The sequence below is a fragment of the Lissotriton vulgaris genome, chromosome 1_1, assembly GCF_964263255.1.
Source record: "Lissotriton vulgaris chromosome 1_1, aLisVul1.2, whole genome shotgun sequence".
NCBI classification, from domain to species: domain Eukaryota; kingdom Metazoa; phylum Chordata; class Amphibia; order Caudata; family Salamandridae; genus Lissotriton; species Lissotriton vulgaris.
In genome coordinates this window covers 1,779,267,697-1,779,291,413 of record NC_141685.1, presented here as the reverse complement: position 1 = coordinate 1,779,291,413, position 23,717 = coordinate 1,779,267,697, and the positions used below count along the sequence as shown (strand labels likewise).

The 23,717-nt window shown below is 47.3% G+C and overlaps 1 protein-coding gene across 2 annotated transcripts in view; it reads left to right on the top strand.

The window, feature by feature from the left end:
- The window catches only part of MON2 (MON2 regulator of endosome-to-Golgi trafficking), a 966,303-nt gene that overhangs the window by 801,222 nt on the left and 141,364 nt on the right, over window positions 1–23,717 (top strand). For both annotated transcript variants that reach the window (XM_086919098.1, XM_086919097.1), the window contains 2 exons: window positions 157–285; window positions 5,220–5,410. In XM_086919098.1, coding sequence (XP_086775224.1) covers window positions 157–285; window positions 5,220–5,410 — 320 coding nt within the window. The remainder of the gene's footprint in view (window positions 1–156; window positions 286–5,219; window positions 5,411–23,717) is intronic.

Genomic DNA, 23,717 nt, shown 5'->3' with positions numbered 1-23,717 from the left:
CCAGCTTGCTTAACTGTGTACCCATTCACCTCATTCCTTTGTGTGGGATCATGCATGAAGCACAGTGACAACAGAAAATAAAATTCAACTAACAATAACTAGTTCTTTCAAACATACCCCTCTAATGGTGTTGCAAACATCCTTTCCTTTTCGTAGGCAGAGTGGGTTGCCTTGAATTATGTACCTTTTGCAGAACGGTCGTTGGAGGTTGTGCTGGATTTATATCAAAAGACTGCTTGTCACAAGGCTGTTGTTAGCGAGAAAGTACTTCAAAACATCATTAAGGTAAGGAAACATATTTCATGCATATTTATATGTTTTTAGATTAGAAGCAATTGCACGTTCGCTTGAGCATACTTTACTCATAGACTTTTGCTCTGTGTTTAATGGATGCATTTCTTTGAAAAATGTAAATTAAAGTATACAATTTGAGTGCCTGGGACACATCCGTGATTTTGTATAACCCCTGGGTACAAAACGATGTCCAGAGAGTAGATATTAGCCACCTCGTTGGTGCTTTTTGGGTTGATCAAAAACAACAGATGTGGGGTATCCTCTGTATTCCCATTCCCTGCATGAGTAAGAGGCATGTGTGGACTGCCCTCTCCCAATAGTTCCACCTGTGACTGAAGGCTATGCAAAATATACCCTGGCCCCTGTGAAACCTCAGTCTGTTATTTGATACATAAAGAAAAGTACAGAAATCTACAACTGGCTCGGGGTAATTCCTGTGACACCGGTAACTTGAATTACTATAATGTGCTTTCTCTTCTCATGTGTAATTTACAGTGATCTAACCCTAGTTTCTTACATTGTCTCATGGTGTAAGAAACAGCTGGAGTTTAGAATCACATTAATCTTTAAATCGAAGTAGCCAGGTGTATGAAATGTCATTTGTGTAGGTACACAGCACTGACTGATATCTTTGGAAAACCATGCATATGAATAACCTTATTTCAGAGGAAGTATTAGACTTGAAACGATGAAGAAAGTATTCGAGTTAATTGAATGAAGAAGCCAAAAAAGATATGGAATTGATGAATGGGTGTTCAGTATATTCTGTTTAGGAATTAGCTATATATTGGATGGAAGGATTAATGTGGTTCTTCAGAACAAGATTGTCCCCTGGACCAGTGCAGTAAACTGAAATAACCACAAGGGTTATTGGCTGTTATGCAAGGAATCTAAATAGAGATCCAAGATTGAGAACCCTAAAATTGTTTCCTGAATTACCTTGACAAAGGGGCGTCTGCTATCCATTGGTCTGTTGAGCAACCTAAAGAAGTTTGCAGACTTCTACTTTGTGATTTTCCTCCACGAAGAAAAAATAGATTTTGCAAAGTACTCAGAACTATGTCCTAGATTACCATTAAGTATACAAAAAAGTGATGGATGGAATGCTTGCATTAATCTCAGCTACTGGTAATCACTCGGGCCACATCCCAGACCATTGTTATTTTGCACACCATGCCATCTCAGTGTCGACCCAGCCATATAAATAAATCAGCCTTGACCCTGCTCCAGTGGGAACAGTACAGCCCGAATTGCCAGGAAAGGTTCTCCCCACACTGGAATGCAAGCAGCCCAGGACCCGATTTATTCTAGTTAGGGTTAATCAGACAGGCATAGCTTTGTTCCAGTGTCACAGTGTGCTCAGGACACATTGGAGCATGATCAAGACTGATTTGCATATGGTTAGGCTTTGTGTACAAAATAACGATGGACCCATTCAGCAGAGTAATTACCAGGGGCTGAGATTCATTCAAGCACTTTATACATCACTATTGTGTATACTATAGATCACCTTTAATAAGGAATTTAGCTAGAGTGACGTATTCACTTTATGTAGTAAAATGAAATTTAGATCTTTGTTACCGCTGTGCAAGAACACTGAGAAGAAAAGCAAAATGTTCCTTCACTGTTTCATCGTTAGGTATTATATCTTGCTTTCAACAACCTACACAAGTATGGACTTTCTCAGGACATGGAGCCAAACCCACATGAGAAGTGTATAATAGTGCTGTGTGACTTAACTATTTAAACTTGTTGGTTACAGTTTACTGTGTTGTCACCAGGTTTCATAGGTTCCTAGAGTTGTTAACATAAAGTGTTTGTAGGATTACAACGTATCAGTTATTACAGATGAGTACTAATTACATCTGTGAAGGCGGTTCTCGGGAAATTGTTGCTTCAGAGTGATACCAGTAGGACTCATTTTATTTTATTCTGCCACTATCTACATCTGTTCAGTTTTACACATTGACGCCTAGTAGTATGCAGGGTAGAAATGTCTATACATTTTAAACAGTTCCTATACTGGTACTGGATCTAGACTGTTAAAGTATGTTCCAATAAGTGATTCAATATTAATTTAAAGTAGATGAGTAGTGTGCATTTTGCCATGTATTTCTCATGTATTTGGTGATAACCAGCTTTGCCATTTTGAACAGTGCCTGAATTTATCTTGCTAGAAGGCACTTGGTATTAGCAGTGCAGACTTCCTAAAGTGAAAACGTTGCCTCACTTGAAGTGAAGTTGTTTAGCTGCAGGGTCCGGAGATCCAGTGGGGAAGGCATTGGGAGTTAGTTTCACTGATAATGATTGCACCACCAAACTCTCAGGAGAAGGGTGAGTCAACAGAAACCTCTTACTAGATGATGCAGTCTTTTGTCACCATGCAGTCATTCAGTGGGTTGCTGGTCTGGAAATGTGCTTCTCCAGTTAGCCAGAACTGGCTACAGTAAACCAAATGCTCGGAGACCGCCAAAGATAGCTGTAGAATTTGTATGAGGATGTTAGATTTTGAATTCGCGAAGTAAGGTGCAGCTCAAGTGCCTCTGCTGCCCTGCACTCCACACCTATGAACGTAATCTTCCTCAGAAAGATAGGCAGACAGGTAAGAGGTAGCACCTTTATGGGACATCTTTAGGCCACTGGCATTAGAAGATACAAGTAGAGTCCATCATTTGTTTGATAACAAATGATTTTCCTTCATGCTCCTAAGGCCCTGATTTTTTACTTCCAGTGCCTTGGAATTTGACACAACAGTTCTTCAGTGCTTGCCGATATATGGGCTATGGGGTTAGGCGCCAGTAAGATCTCTAACCACCCAAATGATGTCTTGCAATTTTGAGGGCTGAGATGGGGCTGAAAACAGCTTTAAAGACAGCGTTGCAGATGATTTTGAAATTGACATCGAAGAATGTTGGACTGTCTCTTGGGAGGTGGTGGCTTTTAGTGAAGCGGCACCAAGGATGGACCCTTTGGAAGTGGAGTGGTTGGTGGCATGGGGATGAAAATCCCTTAGCCTGAAAGGTCTAGCCCACCTTTGGGATCTTGAGGGGCCCAGAGGGGTGAAGGAAGCCCAGGAAAAACCAGTTTGGCCTTCGGAAAGTCCTTGACCTGAGATGTGTGGGTAGAAAGAGCAGGATTCTCCAGTTTATGCTTTTTTTAAACCGGGATTGACTCTGAGAACTGAGGAAGAGAAAGGCGTATGGGAAGGGCACTGCAGTACGAACAGACTTGGGAGCTGAATGTTTTCCTAGCAGAAGAAGTGTACTTATCCTTCAGATTATGTGCTTTTTGCAGGAGGATCCTGAGGTGAATAGTTTCATCCCAGGTCAATTACTTGACAAAGGGGAAAAATACCTATTGGGGGTTGTCAGTATGAGTCTGAGCTTTATGCTGCCTGCTGACTTTCGATTGCATGGAGGTACAGGAGTCAGAAGCAGAAGCTAAGGGCTTGTGGTCAAGCTCCAAACACCACATGCAGATGAACATCAACTTTTGACACTGTCAACAGGGTTTGAATCCTGAAACCTTAAGAAATTATATTTAGCTGTAGAAATGTTGTTGAAACGTTTGAGGAATTTGATAAAATACAGTGGAATCTCTGACCCACCCAACTAAAGTGTGAAAAATCATGAATGGATCAAAGATATCTCTGTATCTACACCAGTGTAATCACTTCCTGACAGGGCAGACGCACAGTGAAGCTGCTTGGTGACACATGGCACCTCAAAGGAGGTTTTTTGCAGGAACCCTCTCACATTGCTCCTTTGCCTCCCAGTCCGTTTTTAGAGGAATCCGATTATGATGGAATGTTTAGTCCTGCTCAGAGTCCTTCACAACTCAATGTCATGATTCAGGAAGAAGAGGATGAGGATGAATATTATGGGCCTCAATACTGCCAATGTTAGGAAAAACTACAGTTTATGATGCCACGCCACAAACCCACAGCTGCCTGTTGCATTGGTACATGATTTGGCAGCTATGTTGCATGACTACCATACTCGTCTTCCTGTGGCAGTGGGATCAGTGCTAGTAACTTCTCCCCCTCTTGCTACAGATTATCGACCATTGGTAATGCCTCCTTAAGAATCACTATTCCATCAGCCTGAGCGGCCGCCCCCCATCCCCCCCCCGATAACTAAATAGAGTAATTCTATTTGCAAAAATGTGTGTCTTTGTTTTTCAAAACCCCAACATCATGTTGAATGTTTGGACCGTGCTCAAGAAAAAAACATGTGGAAGTACAGGTGGATCTGGGGGTGATCCGTTCTGGTTCCCATCTTGGAAGAGGAGTAACTTTGCAGCCATTTCCAGCATCAAAAGTGGTTTGACTGGAGTTTGTAGATACCAAAATCATGCATCTCTTGAGGATTCTTAGAAGACAAACCTGGCCATGTGACTCCCTCTTCTCCGGTATTGGATCTTTCATAGATCATCCCCGTCGTACCGTGGAACTCCAACTACGACGAGGGGGATGATTCAAGCATGTGAATCTATGAAAGTTACCAATACTGGAGAACCGTAGTTACAGGTAAGTAACTCATTTTCTTCTCCAGTATTGGATCTTGTATAGATTCACATGCTTGAATCATCCCCGTCGTCGTAGTGGGAGTCCCACAGTACGGCGGGGATTGTTCAAGCATGTGAATCTATGAAAGATACCAATACTGGTGAACCGTAGCTATAGGTAAGTAGCTAATTTTCTTTCCACCCGTTGTATGGAAGTTACTACTGCAGATTGTTTTTCCACTCCTACATTTTTTGAATTTCTGGCAAATTTAAATGAGGTATTTTTGGCCATATACTTAATTTTGCTGCTGAAAAACCTTTGTGAATATGGCTACCTGTTATAATGCGGTTAATCATGGTCTAAAATGCAAAGGTTATATTGTTCATACGAAAAGCAATCTTTTTTGTCATTTCTCTAGACATTAAGGATACCACTGAGTTTAAAGTATGCCTGCCCTTCAGAAAGCACATGGAAGCTTGCAGTATCATCACTGCTCAAAGTTTTATCAATTGGACTCCCAGTTGCCAGGCAACATGCATCTTCTGGAAAGTTTGACAGCATGTGGCCAGAGCTAGCCAACACATTTGAAGATTTTCTTTTTACAAAAAGGTATACAAATAAAACGTTTAACTATATTTACACAATGTTAGAGCATGATTTTCTATCTTTCTGTCTACATATTTAGAAATAGATATTATATACATGTTTATGTAAAACTGTGTGCCTCACACGCGCACACACACACACACACACACACACACGCACACAAGCACACACACACACACACACACACACACACACACACACACACACACGCCGCCACCGCCCCCCAGGTGGCTCAAGCAAGGCTGAGATCTATGTTGTTGCTTTTGAGAATGCAACAGTCTCAAAATCAGTGACACCAAGTGGAGTGAAGAAGACATGCATGTTCTTGCTGAGTGTCAAACCCACATGCACTATTTGAATAGGAGAGAGGGATGAATGTGGTTGCTCTTAGTCAACTTCAAACAAAGCCACATTACTAATGCTTACTTTATAATGCCACTTTTAGGTTGAGCCTCCTACTCAGCACATGTACTGTGTTGTGAGGCATATTGTACCTTACCAAGTACGAAGAGGAACTGGAACCCCACCCATTGCTTTCCATTGGTTGTCTTTCATTCCAGCTTGTCAAGCTTGTGTTTGACCCTCCTATGGAGCATTGTCTTTTTATCATTGATTAGCTGGCATCTCTGCTTCTGCTGCTTGCTTTTCAAGCGCTACTTTTTTCTTTCGTATGAAGCACTCCAAGAGAGTGCATAGGTCACCCTTATGTGCTTTATCTCCCCTATACTCCGTGTGTGCTCTCTGTTGCTGAAATACTTCTCCATGCCCCCTCCTTGTTGCGCCCACCTGTATACTTCTCCCTGTTGTCTCCCTGCATCATCTGTGTCGCTTCCCTTCACCTGAGCCATCTGTGTTGCTATCCTGTCCTTCCCACCCTCCTCCATGTTGCTTTGGATTTCCCAACACCTTCCCAAACTCCCCATGTTGGATTGACTCACCCTGCTACCCCTGCCCCAACAACCCTCACTTTAAAAAGAAAAAAAAAAGATTTGTGCGTTTTATTTTTACTTACCGATCTAACTTTATCCAGTATTGGATCTTTCATAGATTCACATGCTTGAATCATCCCCGCCGACGAGGTGGGAGTCTCACAGTAATTTTATAAAAGCAGTAAATAACATTATCATGGGCTGTCATGCACTTAGCATACACCGCAGTCGCCCATCCATATCATCAATATAAATAAAAATGTAAATGTTCTCCGAAAGTTCTACACCGATTGCTTTGAAATTTTGACACAACGTTGGATTCGAATAGGGACGTGTTTTTATATACACAGCGTTGGATTCCAATACGCTTGTGTCGAATACGCGCATGTTTTTAATCGAAAGCCCGAACAGATACATACAAATTTCAATGTTCGTTTGTTCAAAATTGCAAATCTCTGAAAGTTCTTCCCCGATTGCTTTGAAATTTTGGCACAACGTTGGATTCGAATAGGGGCATGTTTTTATATACACACAACTTTGGATTCCAATACGCGCATGTCGAATACGCGTGTGTTTTTAATCGAAAGCCTGAACAGAAACATAAAAATGTCAATGTTCGTTTGTTCAAATAGGGGCGTGTTTTTATATACACCACGTTGGGTTCCAATACGCTTGTGTCGAATACGCGCATGTTTTTAATCGAAAGCCCGAACAGACACATAAAAATGTCAATGTTAGTTTGTTCAAAATCTTAAATCTTCGAAAGTTTGTCACTGATTGATTTGAAGTTTTGACACAACTTTGGATTCCAATACGCGCGTGTCCAATACGTGCGTGTTTTTAATCGAAAGGCTGAACAGACCCTATCGATTTGGTTGCTGCGCAAAAACTACAAGGGACGCATAGAGACAATAGTCTACATGTATCAGGATGGACAGTTGGTGTCAGGATGGCAGACCGGGAAGTGGGTGGTGGGAGCAGGGAGGAGTTGGTTCACTTTGCAACATTAGCGCCTGTTTATATATATACACAACGTGACAATAGTCGCAAAAACATATTGTCTGCCCACAAGCATTGTGAAACTAACCATATTAGAAAAGTGCGCTTACTTTTTTCTTTCTCTTCCATTTAACCAAACTGAGCCACAGCAACGTGTGGCACGGTACAGCTAGTCATTTTATTCAAAAAAAGGACCAAACTTGAAATATAACCAATCAGACAACAGCACCCTCTACAAAACTCCAACGTGGGGCAAGTCCCTCAGATTTTCTACTGCACGTCATTGTGACCGGGAGTCTCCCTGAGCTCTGCTCAGTTTTCTTCACATCTTGGATATTTTGTGTTTCAAAATGTCAGATTCTTCAAAGAAAGTACTCTTCAGGCATTGTGGGTCATGTGGTAAGAAAAGACTGCATACTGACAATCCCCACAAGGATTGCATCTACTGTTTGTACCCTCTTCATAAAGTCAAAGACTGTAGGATTTGCAGAATCTGCTGTACTCTCTGATGAGGAAGGCAGTATCAGTTCTCGGATATCCTTTGAGCATTCAAAAAAGAGGGTTAGATCTGTTAAATCCCTGAGATCCATAACCAAGGACTGAAAAAGACCAATCTTGAGTCTGCGCAAACTACCTAGAAAAAAGGGAAGTGTCCATTCCCTTCTGAGGAAAAATCTGCATCAAAAACTGCTTTGCTTCTAAGCTTGTAGAAATCCACTCAGAAGAGGTTCTAAAGTCATGTCAAAAAAAGACCTCATCACCATTGGAGTTTGTTAGAATTGGGGGTCTCTGGCGGTGCCCAACTCCAGTGCGGTCACAGGACTCGAAGTCAGCAGCAGTGACCGCGCTGGTCAGACCAGTTCAATTCGGTGTAGCGAGGCGTTGCACATCGCGGTGTCCTTCCAGTCGCGGTTCAGGCTACGGTCCGTTGACGGAGTCGGTGAGCGCAGAGCTTGCGTTGTTCGAGGCGGACTTTGCTTGGTGCAGTGCCTACAGGACACAGGGCCGGCCTTGAAAGTCGGTCACAGCTCCCTGTCTCTGTAGCCACTTGTTTCCAGCAGCAATTCACAAAGGCTGGTGAAGTCCACTGGTCCTGGGACTTCGGTCAGGGGGCAAGCTCTCTTCCAAGCCCTTGGAGATCTTTGCACAAGTTGGAAAGAAAAGTCCACAAAGTCTTTCTCCTCCCTTTGGCAGCAAGGCAACCACTGCAGGCCAATCCCCCAAGCAGCGCTTCAGCTTGGGAATAGTCTCTCCTCAGTTTCTTCAGGTTCCTTCTCCTCAGCAGAGGTTTCGTCTTGTAAGTCCAGAAGTGATATAATTTCTTTGGCTCAGGGCCCCAATACTTATACCCCCAAATCCTTTGTTCTCTAAGGGGAGATGGGCCTGTGCCCAGTTCAAGCCAGTTCAGAAGTACTCTGTTTACCAGACCTCTCCCTTCCTTTCACCACGCAGGGCAGGCACATCAGACGCCCCACAGGAGGTGGAGCCAGCATTGTGGAAGGCAAGTATAGTCCAGGAACACTTTGTTGACAGTCTTCCTTCTCTTCTTTCAGTGTGCAGGGCAGAGACATCAGACACACCACAGGGGTGGAGCCAGCATTGTAGAAGGAAGGCCCATATTCAGGTCCCAGGTGCAACTCCTCCCTCCCATGTAGATGCAGATCTCCCTATTCACCACCGGACAGCCCCAGCCTGTCTCCTGGAATTCCCCAGACCTGTCAAACACAAACCCAGACAAGGAATACAAGCAAATACCTACTTTCTAAAAGTGGTATTTGCAAACACAGAATATTAAAATAAACTTTACTAAAAGATGTATTTTATTATTCTGAGTCCAGGCATATTAAACTTGAATTTCTGCCATGTTCTCTGAGCCTGCTCGGATTATAAACTGTAATAATTGCCACACACATCAGGGCATGTCCTACCTTACACTTACAATGCACCCTGCCCTTGGGCCTACCATAGGGGTGACTAATATGAAGAAAAGGGAAGGTTTAGGGACTGGCAAGTGGGTGAACTTGCCCAGTCAGCATGACAGTACCAGACTGCACGCAGGCTCTGCAATGGCAGACCTTAGACACATTTTACAAGGCCGTTTCTGTGGGTGGCACAACCAGTGCTGCAAGCCCACTAGCAGCATTTGGATTTACACGCCCTGGGCACACTCTGGCAAGTAAACCAAACATCCAATCATGGAACCACTAATCATGACATCAATTTACAGTAGGGAGCACTCACACTGTGGCAAAGGACAGCAGTGGCACAGTGCTCAAAGCATCTAACACCAGCAAAAACACATGAGGCAACAGCAAAAATGGAAGGGAGACCCACGCCAAGGGTGCCAGGTCTAACATGTGTCCCCTCCAGCTGAAATGTGGGGAGAACTACCGTACCTCCTGGGAGTTCTCATCACTAAGGCGGAAAAATCTGGACAGACCATCAGCGTTGGCGTGTTCTGTACCAGGGCGGTGTACCACCGTAAAGTCCATACCCTGTAGGGAAATGGACCACCTCAACAGCTTTGGATTCTCACCTCTCATCTGCATCAACCATCTGAGGGGCCTGTGGTCTGTCTGAACCCGGAAGTGAGTCCCAAACAGGTATGGTATCAGCTTCTTCTGTGCCCAGACCACAGCAAATGCCGCACGCTCAATAGCATTCCACCTCCATTCCCGGGGAAGTAACCTCCTACTGATGATGGCTAAAGGTTGATCTAGGCCCTCTTCATTCATCTGTGACAAAACAACCCCCACCTCATGCTCTGAAGCGTCTGTTTGAACGATGAACTCTTTGGAGAAGTTGGGTGCCAGGAGCACATGGCAGCTTTCAGGGCCTCAAAAGCTTTCTGACAGGTGTCAGCCCAAATCACTTTCTTGGGCTGCTTCTTGGAAGTCAGCTCTGTCTAGGGTGCAACCATGTTGTCATACCCCTTGACAAACCTCCTGTAGTACCCTGGGAGTCCTAAGAAGGCCGTCACCTCTATCTGGGTCTTTGGGGGGTTCCCAAGCCAGGATGGTTTCAATCTGTAGGGGCGCCACCTGGCCACTCCCAATTTGGTGTCCCAAGTACACCACAGAACCCTGCCCAATCTGGCACTTACTCGCCTTGATCGTGAGGCCTGCCTTCCGCAGTGCCAACAAGACTTCCCAGAGGTGGCGCAGATGTTCCTCCCAAGTAGCACTGAACACTGCAATGTTATCCAGGTAGGCGGCACTGAACTCATCCAGTCCAACCAACACCTGGTTGACCAACCTCTGAAAGGTGGCATGGGCATTTTTCATCCCAAAGGGCATAACACAGAACTGGAAATGCCCATCTGGTATGGAGAATGCTGACCTCTCCTTTGCCCCATCAGTCAAGGCGATCTGCCAATATCCAGACGTCAAGTCAAACGTGCTGAGGTACCGGTACTGGCAGCCCCTAACCGATCAATGAGCTCATCAGCTCTGGGGGTGGGGTGCGCGTCAGTATTCGTGACCGAATTGAGCCCTCTGTAGTCCACACAGAACCAGAGTTTGGGTGTGGCACCCAGCGCTGCAGCCTTTTGGACCAAGACCACTGGGCTGGCCCAAGGACTGCTGGAGTTCTCAATCACCCCTAGTGCAAGCATCTTTGAGACCTCCTCTTTGATGCAAGCCCTTACCCTGTCAGTTACCCTGTAAGACTTGTGCTTCACAGGTAAGCTGTCTCCTGTATCCACATCATGGACGCACCAATCTGTGATACTAGGAACCAGGGAGAACAGATCAGAAACTGTTCCAGCAACTGGCGGCAGTCATTCTGGTGCTCAGGGGTCAGGGTGGAAGAGAGGTTAACACCATCCACTGACCCATCTTGCTCTGTGGCCGCCAGGAGGTCAGGAAGATGCTCAGTCTCCTCTTCCATTCCAGCATCTGTCGCCAAGAGCATGCCCACTTCAGACCTCCCTAAGTGGGGCTTAAGGCGGTTGACATGCAGGACCCTCAAGGGCTTCCTGGGAGACCGCAAGTCCACCAAGTAGGTAACTGGACTCTTGCACTCCACAACCTCAAATGGTCCGGTCTACTTATCCTGGAGCTCACAGGGCTCCACTGGGGCCATGACCCACACTTTCTGACCAGGTTGAAGCTCTACCAGAGTGGCATTCTGGTCGTTCCACAGCTTCATCTCCTCCTGGCTGGCTTCCAGATTTGCCTCAGCGAGTTGCCTGAAACGCCTAGTCTGGTTCCTGAAGGCCAGCATGTAGCTATATACATCCTGGGGAGGTTTCCTGGGAGATTGCTCCCAGCCTTCCTTGACCAGACTCAGAGGTCCTCTGACCGGGTGCCCATAGAGAAGCTCATAGGAACTGAACCCTAGAGATTTCTGTGGCACCTCCCGGTATGCAAACAACAGGCATGGTAAGAGGACGTCCCACTTAGGCCTCATGGGTTCCTCAAGACCCATAATCATGCCCTTCAGGGTTGGGTTGAGCCTTTCAACCAACCCATTTCCTTGGGGGTGGTAAGAAGTAGTGAACCTGTAAGTTACCCCACACTCCTGCCACAGGGACTTCATGTACTTAGAAATGAAGTTGTTGCCCCGGTCAGACACAACCTCTCGAGGGAATCCTACTCGTGAGAAAATTCCCATCAGTGCTCGTCCCACCATGGGGGCCGTCACTGTCCTCAGAGGTATGGCTTCCGGGTACCGGGTGGCATGGTCCACCAAGACCAGGATGAACCTGTTGCCCATTGCCGTCTTGGGGTCCAGTGGCCCCACAATGTCAATCCCCACCCGCTCAAAGGGGGTACTGACCACAGGGAATGGCTGGAGAGGAGCCTTCTGCTTCCTCCCACTATTTCCACCTGCCTGGCAAGTCTGACAGGTCCTGTAATGAGTGTCTGAACTCTTGCGCATTTGGGGCCAATGAAAGTGGGTGACAAGCCTGTCAAAGGTCTTGTCCTGCCCCAAATGTCCTGCCAGTAGCACATCATGAGCCAGCCCCAGTAGGAAGCCTCTGAAGCGCTGGGGTACCACCAGCACACGGGCTGACCCAGGCTCAGCAACCTTAGGCTCACTATACAGGAGACCATTCTCCCAATAGATCCAATGTGACCCAGACTGATCACCTGCTGCCTGGCTTGCAGCCTGCTGCCGCAAGCTCTCAAGAGAAGGGCATCCTCATGCAGAATTCTTCCCTGGAGGGGCCTCCTTCTTGCTGCCAATGGGTCAGCTCAGGCAGGTCCCCCAGTTCAGCTACTTGTTCCCCGGTAGGCTCCAGGGCATCCCCCTCAGGGTCTACCTCCTTCTGGGCCATGGGAACTTCAGGGCCTGTTTACCGCGCCCCCTGCCACTTCTCTCTAAGGCAGGTTCTTGGGCCTCCCTCTCAGGCTGCAGGTCCTCTTGAGCACCCCTACTGGCTACCATTGACTGGGTGGTCACGCACGCCCAGCCAGGCAGACCCACCATCCTCAGGTGAGTACTCTTCTCCCAAGGTGAGCTCTCCAAATCGTTCCCCAACAAACAGTCAACAGGCATGGCGGGCCTCACAGCTACCTGAAGAGTACCAGAGACCCACCCCCAATCAAAGGGAACCTGAGCCATTGGGCAATGACTCTCTGTGTTGTTGGCGTTAGCAACTCTGCAGAATGCAAGTTGGACAACCTGCTCTTGAGACACCAGGTGACACCTGACAGCTGTCGCACTGGCTCCTGTGTCTCTAAGAGCCTCCACCTGTTGGCCATTGATGGTCACCCAGTGCCCATATTTCTTAGTGTTGTTGGTCAGTTGGTTCTCTGGGACCATCTCACAGTCTGCTAAAGAGACAAGGGACATCTCTGCGGTACCCCCCCCCCGTCCCCCCCCCCTCCACCTTGGACTTCTACCTCCTCCCCAAAGGCTACACTAGCCATCTGCGGGGCGGAGCCCTAGTGGGTGCTGGTTTACCAAACAGGTGGCACCTGATATCAGTCGCCTTATGACCCAGGTCCCCACATCGGTAACATTTCAGGGGTCCCTGTGGAACAGGATTACCTGTTAGGGCCACTGGCTTCTTCTCAGGGGGAGGCTGGGAACCTTTCCCTTGGGAAATACTTTGGGGCCCTTTGCGGAACTCCCTCTGTTTACCCCTGCCCCCCCCACTCTTCTGCTGGGGACCCTGCCCACCTTTGGCTGAGTCTCCCACGTGACCCTTGTGGACCCTGTACTGACCCAGCGGTCCACCTCCTCAGCAAGCTTCCTAGGGTTAGTCAGCTTGCTATCAATCAGGTGCTGGCGCAGCTCTGGAAAACAATTATCAGACAAGTGCTCCCATGCAATCAAATCCAAGAGACCGTGAAAATCATTAACTTTGCCGCCCTTTACCCAACCATCCAATGCTCTGCAAAAGAAAGTAACATACTCTACCCAGGTACTACTTTCTATCTTCTTGCACTTCCTGAACCTCTGCCAATAGAGTTCAGGGGTCAAACCATGCCTAGTCATGAGTGCCTCTTTCATGTGGCTTTAGGAATTATGGACTTCAGAAGGCAAGTCCAACAGTGTGTCCCGCCCCTCACTAAGGAACCTTCCCCACAACCCCGCTCCCCAGTCTCTCTCAGGGACCCGTGGGAAGACATGGCTACCTCATAGGCTCTGAACCACTGCCCAATGTCATCATTCTTAAAAAAACTCCTTTACCACATCTTTGGGGATGTGCACTCTACCTTCCCCATGTGCTGAAGGCGTGCTGCTTCCAGAGGGAGAAATCTCTAGGCTCCTGGCTTTCAGATCCAACTCCCTCAAAACTTTGTCATGCTCCAATTGCAATCTCTTTTCCTCTAGAGCCATCTTCTTGCTTTCAAGCTCCAGTTGCCCATTCAGTTTGAGCTTGGCCATCTCCATTTCATGCATCCTGTTTTCTTTTCTGTCTGCCAACTCTTCTGGGGACAGACCTCGGGCAGAAACACTGATACCCACTGGGGAGGGCGCACCCCTCCTCTCAGGACCCAGTGGCCCACCAAGCTGCTGCTCTACATCCTCATAATCTCCCAAATCACCAGGGGCATTCCTTGCTGCCATCCAGGCCCTCAGCGCCTTGTGGTACTGCTCCTTCTTGGGGATTCTGGTCAGGGGAATTTTAAACTTTTTGCAGAAGCTCTTGAGCTGCTTGTTGGTGTAACTCTCTAGTTTCTCTTCCTCCCAATCACAGTCAACAGATGTGACTGAGGCTGTCTCCTCCTTGATGACTGAATCAGGCATGAAAAAAATGGAGATCTCTGGCAAAAACAAATATCAGAAGTACATGGCTGCGTTATGGTCTGCACTCACGAAGTAGTGTTCACCAATCACTGTACATGAGTCACTAATGCAAATTCGGAATCCTTTCTGCTTGACTTCCAGTGTTAGAGGAGAGGGTCCCTGCTTGTCACAAGTACCTACCTGTGCCAACCAGAGACCCCCAATTCTAACAGAATTCATTCCACTTCAGCCGTCAACGGATGTGTTGTCGACTAAGAGTAGGACGAAGGAGGATTTACGTAGCTGATGTTAACTAAATCGCTGTTAGTGCCCAGCTCTACGTCCGCTCCTCCACTGCCTATGGCTCCTCCACTACCGACGACGTCTCCACTGCCAACGGCGCCTCTACGGCAGAGGGCGCCTCCACTGCCGACGGCACCTCCACGGTTGACTGCACCGTCTTTGACTACCGTCTTCTCTATGGCAACAGGCACCTTCATCGCCGTCGGTGAAGGCTTCATCGCTGCCTCCACCTCAACTAAAGAGACCTATTACCTTGTAAATAACACCTATTTTGTTTTCGATGTTCTCAAATGAGGTTTTTTGCAGGAACCCTCCCACATTTCTCCTTTGCCTCCCAGTCAGTTTTTAGAGGAATCTGATTATGATGGAATGTTTAGTCCTGCTCAGAGTCCTTCACAACTCAATGACATGATTCAGGAAGAAGAGGATGAGGATGAATAATTGTGGGCCTCAATACTGTCAATGTTAGGAAAAACTACAGTTTATGATGCCACGCCACAAACCAATGATACAGCTGCCTGTTGCATTGGTACAAGATTTGGCAGCTATGTTGCATGACTACCATACTCGTTTTCCTGTGGCAGCGGGATCAGTGCAAATAACTTCTCCCCCTCCTGCTACACATTATCGACCATTGGTAATGCCTCCTTAAGAATCACAGGTTTCTATGCCTGCGCAACAGGATCCAGTCCCTCCGAATGATGAGGTAGAGGAAGGTGAGATTCAAAAGGTGTGTGGCCAGCAGCATGGCTGGTTAGCTGTGCCGATCGGCAGCTCCGTCAGCCCAAAACGAATCCTGTATTCAATCCTGACCTTCTGAAGCCATCAGACACCAGCAGTGGGACGCCCTGTCCGCCGGGTTGCAGCGACGATGAGGCGGTGATGCAGGCGGCAGATTTTCGACAACCACACGCAGTTTGAAGTAACTTGCAATCCTTAGGTCCAAGATGGGGGTGGCTTAGAGCTTGGGCCGGACCGTCAACCGCTGTCCTCACTGCAGCCGACACCACACCTGGGGGCTGAGGTCTGGATGCTCACCACTCTCGATCCCGTGTCACCCCCCATCTGGGGGAGGCTTTACGATCTGCCGGAGAAAACGACTGGGGCTTGAAAGACCCACAGGTACGGAAGACTGGCCCGCGCTGACAAGGGAGGCGTGCCTGAGTCAGTGCACCGAGATTCTGAGAGGCGGTGAGGGCTCCGGAGACAGCGGAGGGACCCTCGGCCGCAGATCTTTGCCCGGACTTCCCAAAAGCCCACCCCCACCCGTCATCCCCACCCCAGTCATTGCCCAGAGGGAGGAAAAGGGGCTTTTTGCTGTGTAGTCAGGCATAGCGGGACAGAGCATTAAGAGTTCCCCCTTGGCGCCCCCATCGCCGACCGCGAGTCAGCACAGTTGGAGGATCTCATCTGACTATTATCATTACTGAGAGCTGGTGAGTGGGACACCTGGAGAGACACGAGTGGGAGAAGAGAAATGCCCCCCAGCCCTTTGGTGATTATAAGAGCACCCCTCTCTGGACGTCCCGGAGGCAGCATAGACCATGAGACGGCATGCTCAAGAGGAGGCCTGTCATTCCCAGATACAGGGGAGCCAACAAAGGGACCAGACCTCTCCACCCCACCTTTCAGGGGCCCACACATGAAAATGAAGTAGAGCAGAGGCGATGGCCCTCAGCATATCTCCCTAATTGGCCCGGTCTGGAGCATGAATGGATGTTCTGGAGGTCATAGTCCAGTAAGACCTGTGGGGCCTAACACCAACAAGGGTGAGTGACTGCAGGTGAGAAGGCTATAAACGGGGACACTAGAATGATATAGGCCCTCTAGATGCTAAAGGGTCCCCCCATATAGACACTCATCGGAGGGAGCAGGATTGAGGTCCCCGACCTATGAAGAAGAGACACCTGGCAGCGGCGCTAGAAAAGATAGCACAGGCCTCAACAACGTGCATTTTATAAAGTGGCTTACCATACGAGAGGGAAAGGGAGCCACAGTGTGAGACAACTCCTCCGTCTGAAAACCCACCAACCCCTCCCCCTTCTCTCTCCCCAACAAAGAAGAAAAGCACTATATGCTAATACGAAGTAGGAAAGAGCAGTCGGGAAACTGAACGTCCAAATTGTTGCTGCTGCCTAAGGATTCTGGCCATAGACTTTATCATGACAAGAGACATAGAACCCAAACCCACGTTGCAGGGTAAACTAGATAGATATACCAAAGCGCTGCCCCACCACAAGGAGCGGTGGTAGAGGCCAATACCATCCCAGTGACTGTGGCCATACTGCGAGCTATACACATCTCAAGAGCAGTCCTGGAAGGGAAAATGGCAGAGGTGCGGGAGGAGGTGAACCTGCTGCGCCAGGACCTGCGTAAAGTCTCGTAACGAGTGACCCAAGCCAAACAATGTATTTCTGAAGTGGAAGATATATCCCACACCAAGCGGAAAGAGGTCACAGGGCTGGCCGCCTCACTGAAGGAGGTGGTCTGGACAGTGGACGATGCAGAAAACAGAGCCCATAAGAAATATCCACGCTTTATAGGTTTTCCAGAAGGAGTGGAAGGAAGAGACCCTGAAGGAGTGGAAGGAAGAGACCCTGGACATTTCCTTTTGACATGGCTCAAACTCCCTCCCAAATGCGCAGTTCTCGGCCTGCTTTATCACCGAAAGGGCCCACAGAATGCCTGGATTTCAACCACTACCTGGTTCTTTCCCAAGACCGTTGATTGTGCATTTTCTAATCTTCCAGGACCGAGACCTCATACTAAGGGAGACAAGACAAAATAGGGAAATCTCATAACTCAACACCAGAATAATGATGTTTCCAGACTACTCTTGTGAAGTGTAAAAACAAAGACAGACCTTCGACTCAATCAAGGCCAAGTTGAGAGCTCTTAAGATTCAGTACATGATTTTATTCCTGGCAAAACTCAAGGTCATGTTTCTAGACACAGCCCATTTTTTCCAAACACCTGTAGAGGCATGGACCTGGCTTGAGGAGCAGCCTCCCATGCGCTGAGGGCAAGGGTCAACAGGAGATACCCATGTGAGCCTGCTGGAGAACTTGGGGACGGGAAGGTCAATGGGGAAAAGATTGCGTAGGCTGGCAGAATCCCGAAGAGTGTGCACAGAAACATCCTTTTGTGCTAAACGACTCATGCACAGGAAGACACAGATGTCGGCCTCTGATGAAGACACTGCACCTTAAAAAGAAGGACAACAGCACAGCAGCTTCTGGGATCACATCACATCCGATCCCTCCGACAAAGAAGACTCAGCAGGTGTGGAAAGTGACCACCCTCTTCTGCAAAATATCCATCAGCTGGAGGGACCGGGTCGTGAGTCTGTAGCCGCTGAGAGTCCTGGACAACAACTACCTAAAAGTGGCGAAGAAGGCTGAGATGCTAGGGCTGATCAGCCACAGAGAGATAGTAAGACTTTTACTCAGTGTTGTAGGGACTGTTTACTAAGCCCACTAGGCGAAATTACTTCTACTGAATCCGTAATATTTAGTTACTGAAAGTGGTTTATTTTGGGTGAGGGGAGGGGGTGACCGACCTCTCAAGCTCCACCTGTGCTACAGTTTTCATGTTGAATAGCTGGGGGATGGTGTGGGTAGAGGGAGAATGTGGGGAGGGACAAATGGAGAAAAGAGAGATGTCAAAGAATTTGTTTGGGGTTTGTTAATTTGTTATGCATAGTTATGTATAGAATCTCTGAGAATAGGGACACGGAAGACAGCACTCAATACAGGGACAAGGCAAACTTTTGCAAAATGTGAATACATACGATGGGTAAGGGAAGCTATACAGTGATGACATGGAATGTTGATGGGCTAGGCAACAAATTCAAAAGAAGGTTGGTGGCCACATACATCAGAAGTCTTAAACCAGATATCGTCTTCCTGCAAGTGACACATCTTAAGGGCTCCCACTGTACATTTCTAGGAAAGGGCGCATACACCACACTCGCACAAGCTCGTCAGGCTCCAAGGGAGTCGCCATTATGATTAGGAAGTCAGCACCCTTTCACACTTCAAAAACATGGAGGGACCACGTTTGTAGCAGTGAAGGGGACATGGCGGCGTAGAGAACTTACAGTGATTAGTGTCTATGCACCCCATAGACGGCAACAGCGCACACTATATAAAATGGCGAGATATTACTAGACATCGTAGGTGGCGACTTCAATGACGTCACAGATCCACACATGGACCGCACGGATATAGGGCCAAGAAATCGTCACCCCACCCCATTGGAATAATTTCAGAAAACACTTGGCTTGAGTGACCTGTGGCGCTGATACCATCCAAGAGACTGTAAATACTCATACTTCTCAGGATCCCATAAGGTCTTTTCTAGACTAGATTATTTCCCCGCCAGTGGGCGAAGTGGAAGCGATGGAAAAAGTGGAATACCTGGCAAGGAGCATCTCTGGCCACTCACCCCTCTGGCTAAAGATAGGCGGACAGACTACGGGCAACAGGCGAGAATGGAGGCTGCAGGCTTGGGCCTTGCAGGACAAAGAGATTGCAGACAAGATCTGAGTGGACTCAGTACTCTTATTCCAGGAAAGCGAGGCCTCTGTGTCCTCGTGATTGATCCTTTGGGAGGCTTATAAAACAGTGCTGCTGGATGGGGGCCAAAACACTATAGCCCGGAAAAGAAGGGAGGAGACACGGGCCATTGAGACACTGGAAAGTAGATTACTAGAGCTGGAGAAGCAAATGGACTAATGTAGATCAACACGTACTATGTCAGATGGAGATAACGCGGATGGAATACAGGACATTAGCCGATCAAGAAGTGAAGAAACAACTCCTAGCCAATCAACATCGTCTATACGTGGCACGAGACAAAGCGGGAAAACAACTGGCCTGGCTGAGCAGGAAAGAAAAGGAAGCAAGGTGAGATTCACACCTCTGCCCCACATATAGCATGCACTTTTGCCCACTATTATACAGAACTGTACAGATCAAGGCCACTGCCAGACAGCACGCAAATTGAGTCCTATCTTCCCACCCTCTCCCCGGAGAGCAGGGACACTCCGGAGAAAGAACTGACCCAAGAAGAGGTGATTGAGGCAATTAGAAGACAGAAATCTGGGAAGACCTCGGTTCCCAATGGACAGCTGCAGAATTCTTCACGTGTAATGCCTGTCTACTGGCACCACACCTCCTAAACATGTTTCTGTCTTCCAGGGAAGAAGGATCACTCTTGCCCGATCTTTGCAAAGCCACCAGGGTCGTCATACATAAGCCCGGGAAACCTTCAACTGAATGTGGATCCTATTGCCAATATCGTTACTTAATGTAGAAACCAAAATCCTGGCCACCATCCTGGCAACACGCCTCCTGTCGGTGATTACGTCCCTTATACACTGGGACTAATCTGGTTTTATGCCGCAACTTGCATTCGCCACAACCTTCGCGACTTGCCAATTGGCTAGACACAGTAAAGACCAGAGTCTCTCCACATGTAGTTCTCTCCTTGGACGCCGAAAAGGCCTTTGACCCTGGTTAGGTTTGGTTTCGGCCTGGTATTTGGATAAAATTGCTTTACACTGACCCGCTGGCCAAGGTCCGAGTTAATGGAGTTAACTTGCAGACATCCCCGGTGCTGAGAGGAACTAGGAAGGGTTGCCCCGCCCCCTCTGCTGTTCGCTTTAATTCTGGAACCACCAACCTGTGTAGTTAGAGCCCACCCAGAAATAACTCGCTTCACCAACGATGGAGGTGCCCTCTGGGACGAGCACATATCACTTTATGCTGATGACATTTTAATGTAAGTCACCAACCCAAACCGGACGCTTCCAAGGATCTTTGGCATCTTTGAGGAGTACGGTCGGCATGCAGGGTATAACATCAACTGGGGTAAATCTAATATATTCTCAGTGGGGTTACAACTAGATGCTCTGGAACATCCAGAGTGCTTTCGGATAGCCTGGGTGGGTTTCTGATATCTAGGGCTCTACATCACCACCAACAGAACTCTGGCCCTCAACCAGAACATTAGACCGGTCACCATAGAATTCCATGAAGATTATGAAAGGTGGAGGCGACTTCCACTAACGATAATGGGCAGAGCGGCCCTATATAAAATGATCACCCTCCCAAAATGTATATATATATATATATTTCAGAATACTTATTGCAAGGTACCGGAGACCATATTTACAACAATAAACACTGACTTACGTACGTTACTGTGGGATGGGGCCCACTCGAGAGTGGAATTACAGACACTTCAGCAAAACCAATACAATGGGGGACTCACACTGCCAGACATAAGGTCCTATTACAGAGCGGCCCATCTGGTAGTGGTTAATGAATGGGGACACACGTAGCGTGATCATCCCACATATACACTAGAACGGCTCCAGTTCCTACGCCGCACACATCTACATTATTTATACGGGGGTAAAGGAACCCTCTGGCTTTAACCAGCCGCTCAGCGATTGATAGAGGCCTGGAGAGGGGCGTGGAGACAAATGAAGTGGGATAACAAAATGACGAGAGAGTCCCCGCTATGGGAGGGATCACGACTACCTGAAATTAATAAACTGCAGGGGTGCCGACAAGTGGACTTAATTGGGATTTCCAAGCTGGCAGGCATCTTGACCAGAGGCATCCTGATTCCCTTCGACGTGCTTCAAAACACATACCAATTGGCTTACACACAAAACTACTCTTATCTGAGACTGCGCCATGCGTGGAGGCCAGAGGGATTGAGGTCAATGATGTTACATAGTTTGCACCCCTAGAAGGCAGGTTATTGCAAGAGGAACTTTCCAACAAAGCCATTTTATGGACCTATAAGACGTTAATTAATAATAATCCTGATAGGTTGGGGCCCATTAGGACTAAATGGAAGAGTACCACCTAGCCGCTTGAAGATATCGACTGGAAGGCAGCCCTAATGCACCAAAGGGAAGTAGCCATTAAATCAAGGTTGCGCCTCATACAGTTCAGAATCCTCCACAGGGTGTATTTTGATAGGGCACACTTTCACTCCGTGGGTAGAGCAGAAACACCATACTGCTTACACTGTAAAACACAACAAGGTAATTATATTCACATGCTATGAGAATGTCGCTATATCCAATCATACTGTAACCAGATACTGGGGGAACTAAACAGAGGGACGGGCGCAACTTGAGAGAGAACCTAAGTATGCCCTTTTGGGCATCCTCAGTGAGACAGACCTACCATGTAGTAAACTCACATTATGCAACCTGGGACTAATAGTGGCCAAGAGGGACGTAGTCCGTCACTGGGGAGCCCCCGATCCACCCACACTAACCAAACGGCGGACCCACATGGACCTTCATATGGTGGCAGAAAAGGTTACCTATCAGGCCAGAGGTTGCCCCCAAACGTTCCGTAAAAGCTGGACACCTTGGTTAAAGCATTACGGACTAGAGGTGGGGGACGAAGAAGAGACACCCAACTTAATGGGACAAGGATATAAGAACTTCCTCCCTCCCCCTCACATCTTCACTATTTTGCTTATAGTCTTTATTTTCCTCTAGCTCCTCAGAGGTCGACCACTATTAACAACACAGACAGTCTTGAGAGGGCCCAAAGGATTGTACCTCCACCTATGTTAATGCAGCTTTGTTCTGTAATATCACATATTTGCCTATGCATCTCTGATCTTCACTGTATTTGCTTGTATGTCAATAAAAACAATTTAAAAAATAATAATCCACCAGTTATTGATGTATGAGATTATTATTTTATTCCCATGCCTTCTCTGCCAACCCCTTGAGCAACTGACTCTGTGCCTGAGGATATTGGTGTTTTTCACTCCTTCATGGAAAGAGCAGCAAATCGTTTTCACCTGTCTATGCCTATCAAACAATCTGTTTTTTATGATTTTGAAGATCAGTCCAGGAAAACATTAAGAATAATTCCCATTATTGACCACATTTGGGAGGAAGGAATACAAATTATGAAAACACCATATTCAGTTCCATCAGTCCTTCCTAGGATTGAAAATAAAATATACAAGGTTCCTGATGATGCACTTGCTTGCTTAGTAGGACATCCGAGACCGCATTAAGTAATTGCTTAGGCTGGACAACGAAGATCACCAAATCCTTCAGTGACTATCAGTGCTTCTCCTGATAATGATGGATAGCGCCTGGACAATATTGGGAAGAGGTTTACCACCATTGCAGGTGCGGCGGTATGAGCTGCCAATTCTCTAGCCATTTTAGGACAGTATGACCGCCAGATGTAGTCAGATGTCCTACCATATCTTGAATAACTATCAGATGACAAGAATCAAGAGGTTCGAAAGATTTTTCTTGAAGGTGAAAGATCAGCCTGTAAGATTATTATTATTATTTTTTTTTTTTTGGAAACCTTTATTGTACAGTATCAGCAAACAGTTACGGGCCTACAACCATCCGGCCGGCCTCGGCTACAGTATGTAGCACAGTCGCAGATTTGCAAGAACTCAGTAGCGCATCGATAAAAACAGCAAGCATTACAAGTTACACTGGAAACAAAGCGATCACTGAGATACAGGATGATAAGGTTCATTTTAAATTTATAGAATATAAAGGATCAACTGCTGCACGGTCTAGCAATAAGGATCGAGTGGGCAGTGCGGACAACAAGACAGCAAAGTAGCAAATATTCAGAAAGCCGGTGCTAATTATCTCAACAGGATAAAAAGGAGCCATGCGCGTAGCACACCAGTCGTTGCCCAACCAAGGAACGTAGAACAGTCCTAGTACCCCCCCAGGACCGCAATAAGCGGAAGACAACGAGAGGTACCCCACTGACCCAGCATGGTGATCCAAAGAAGGGGAGATAAAGAGAGGAAACACAAGAGAGAAGAGAGAGGGAAAAAAAAGGGAAAAAGGGCCCATAGTAACTAAGGGAGAA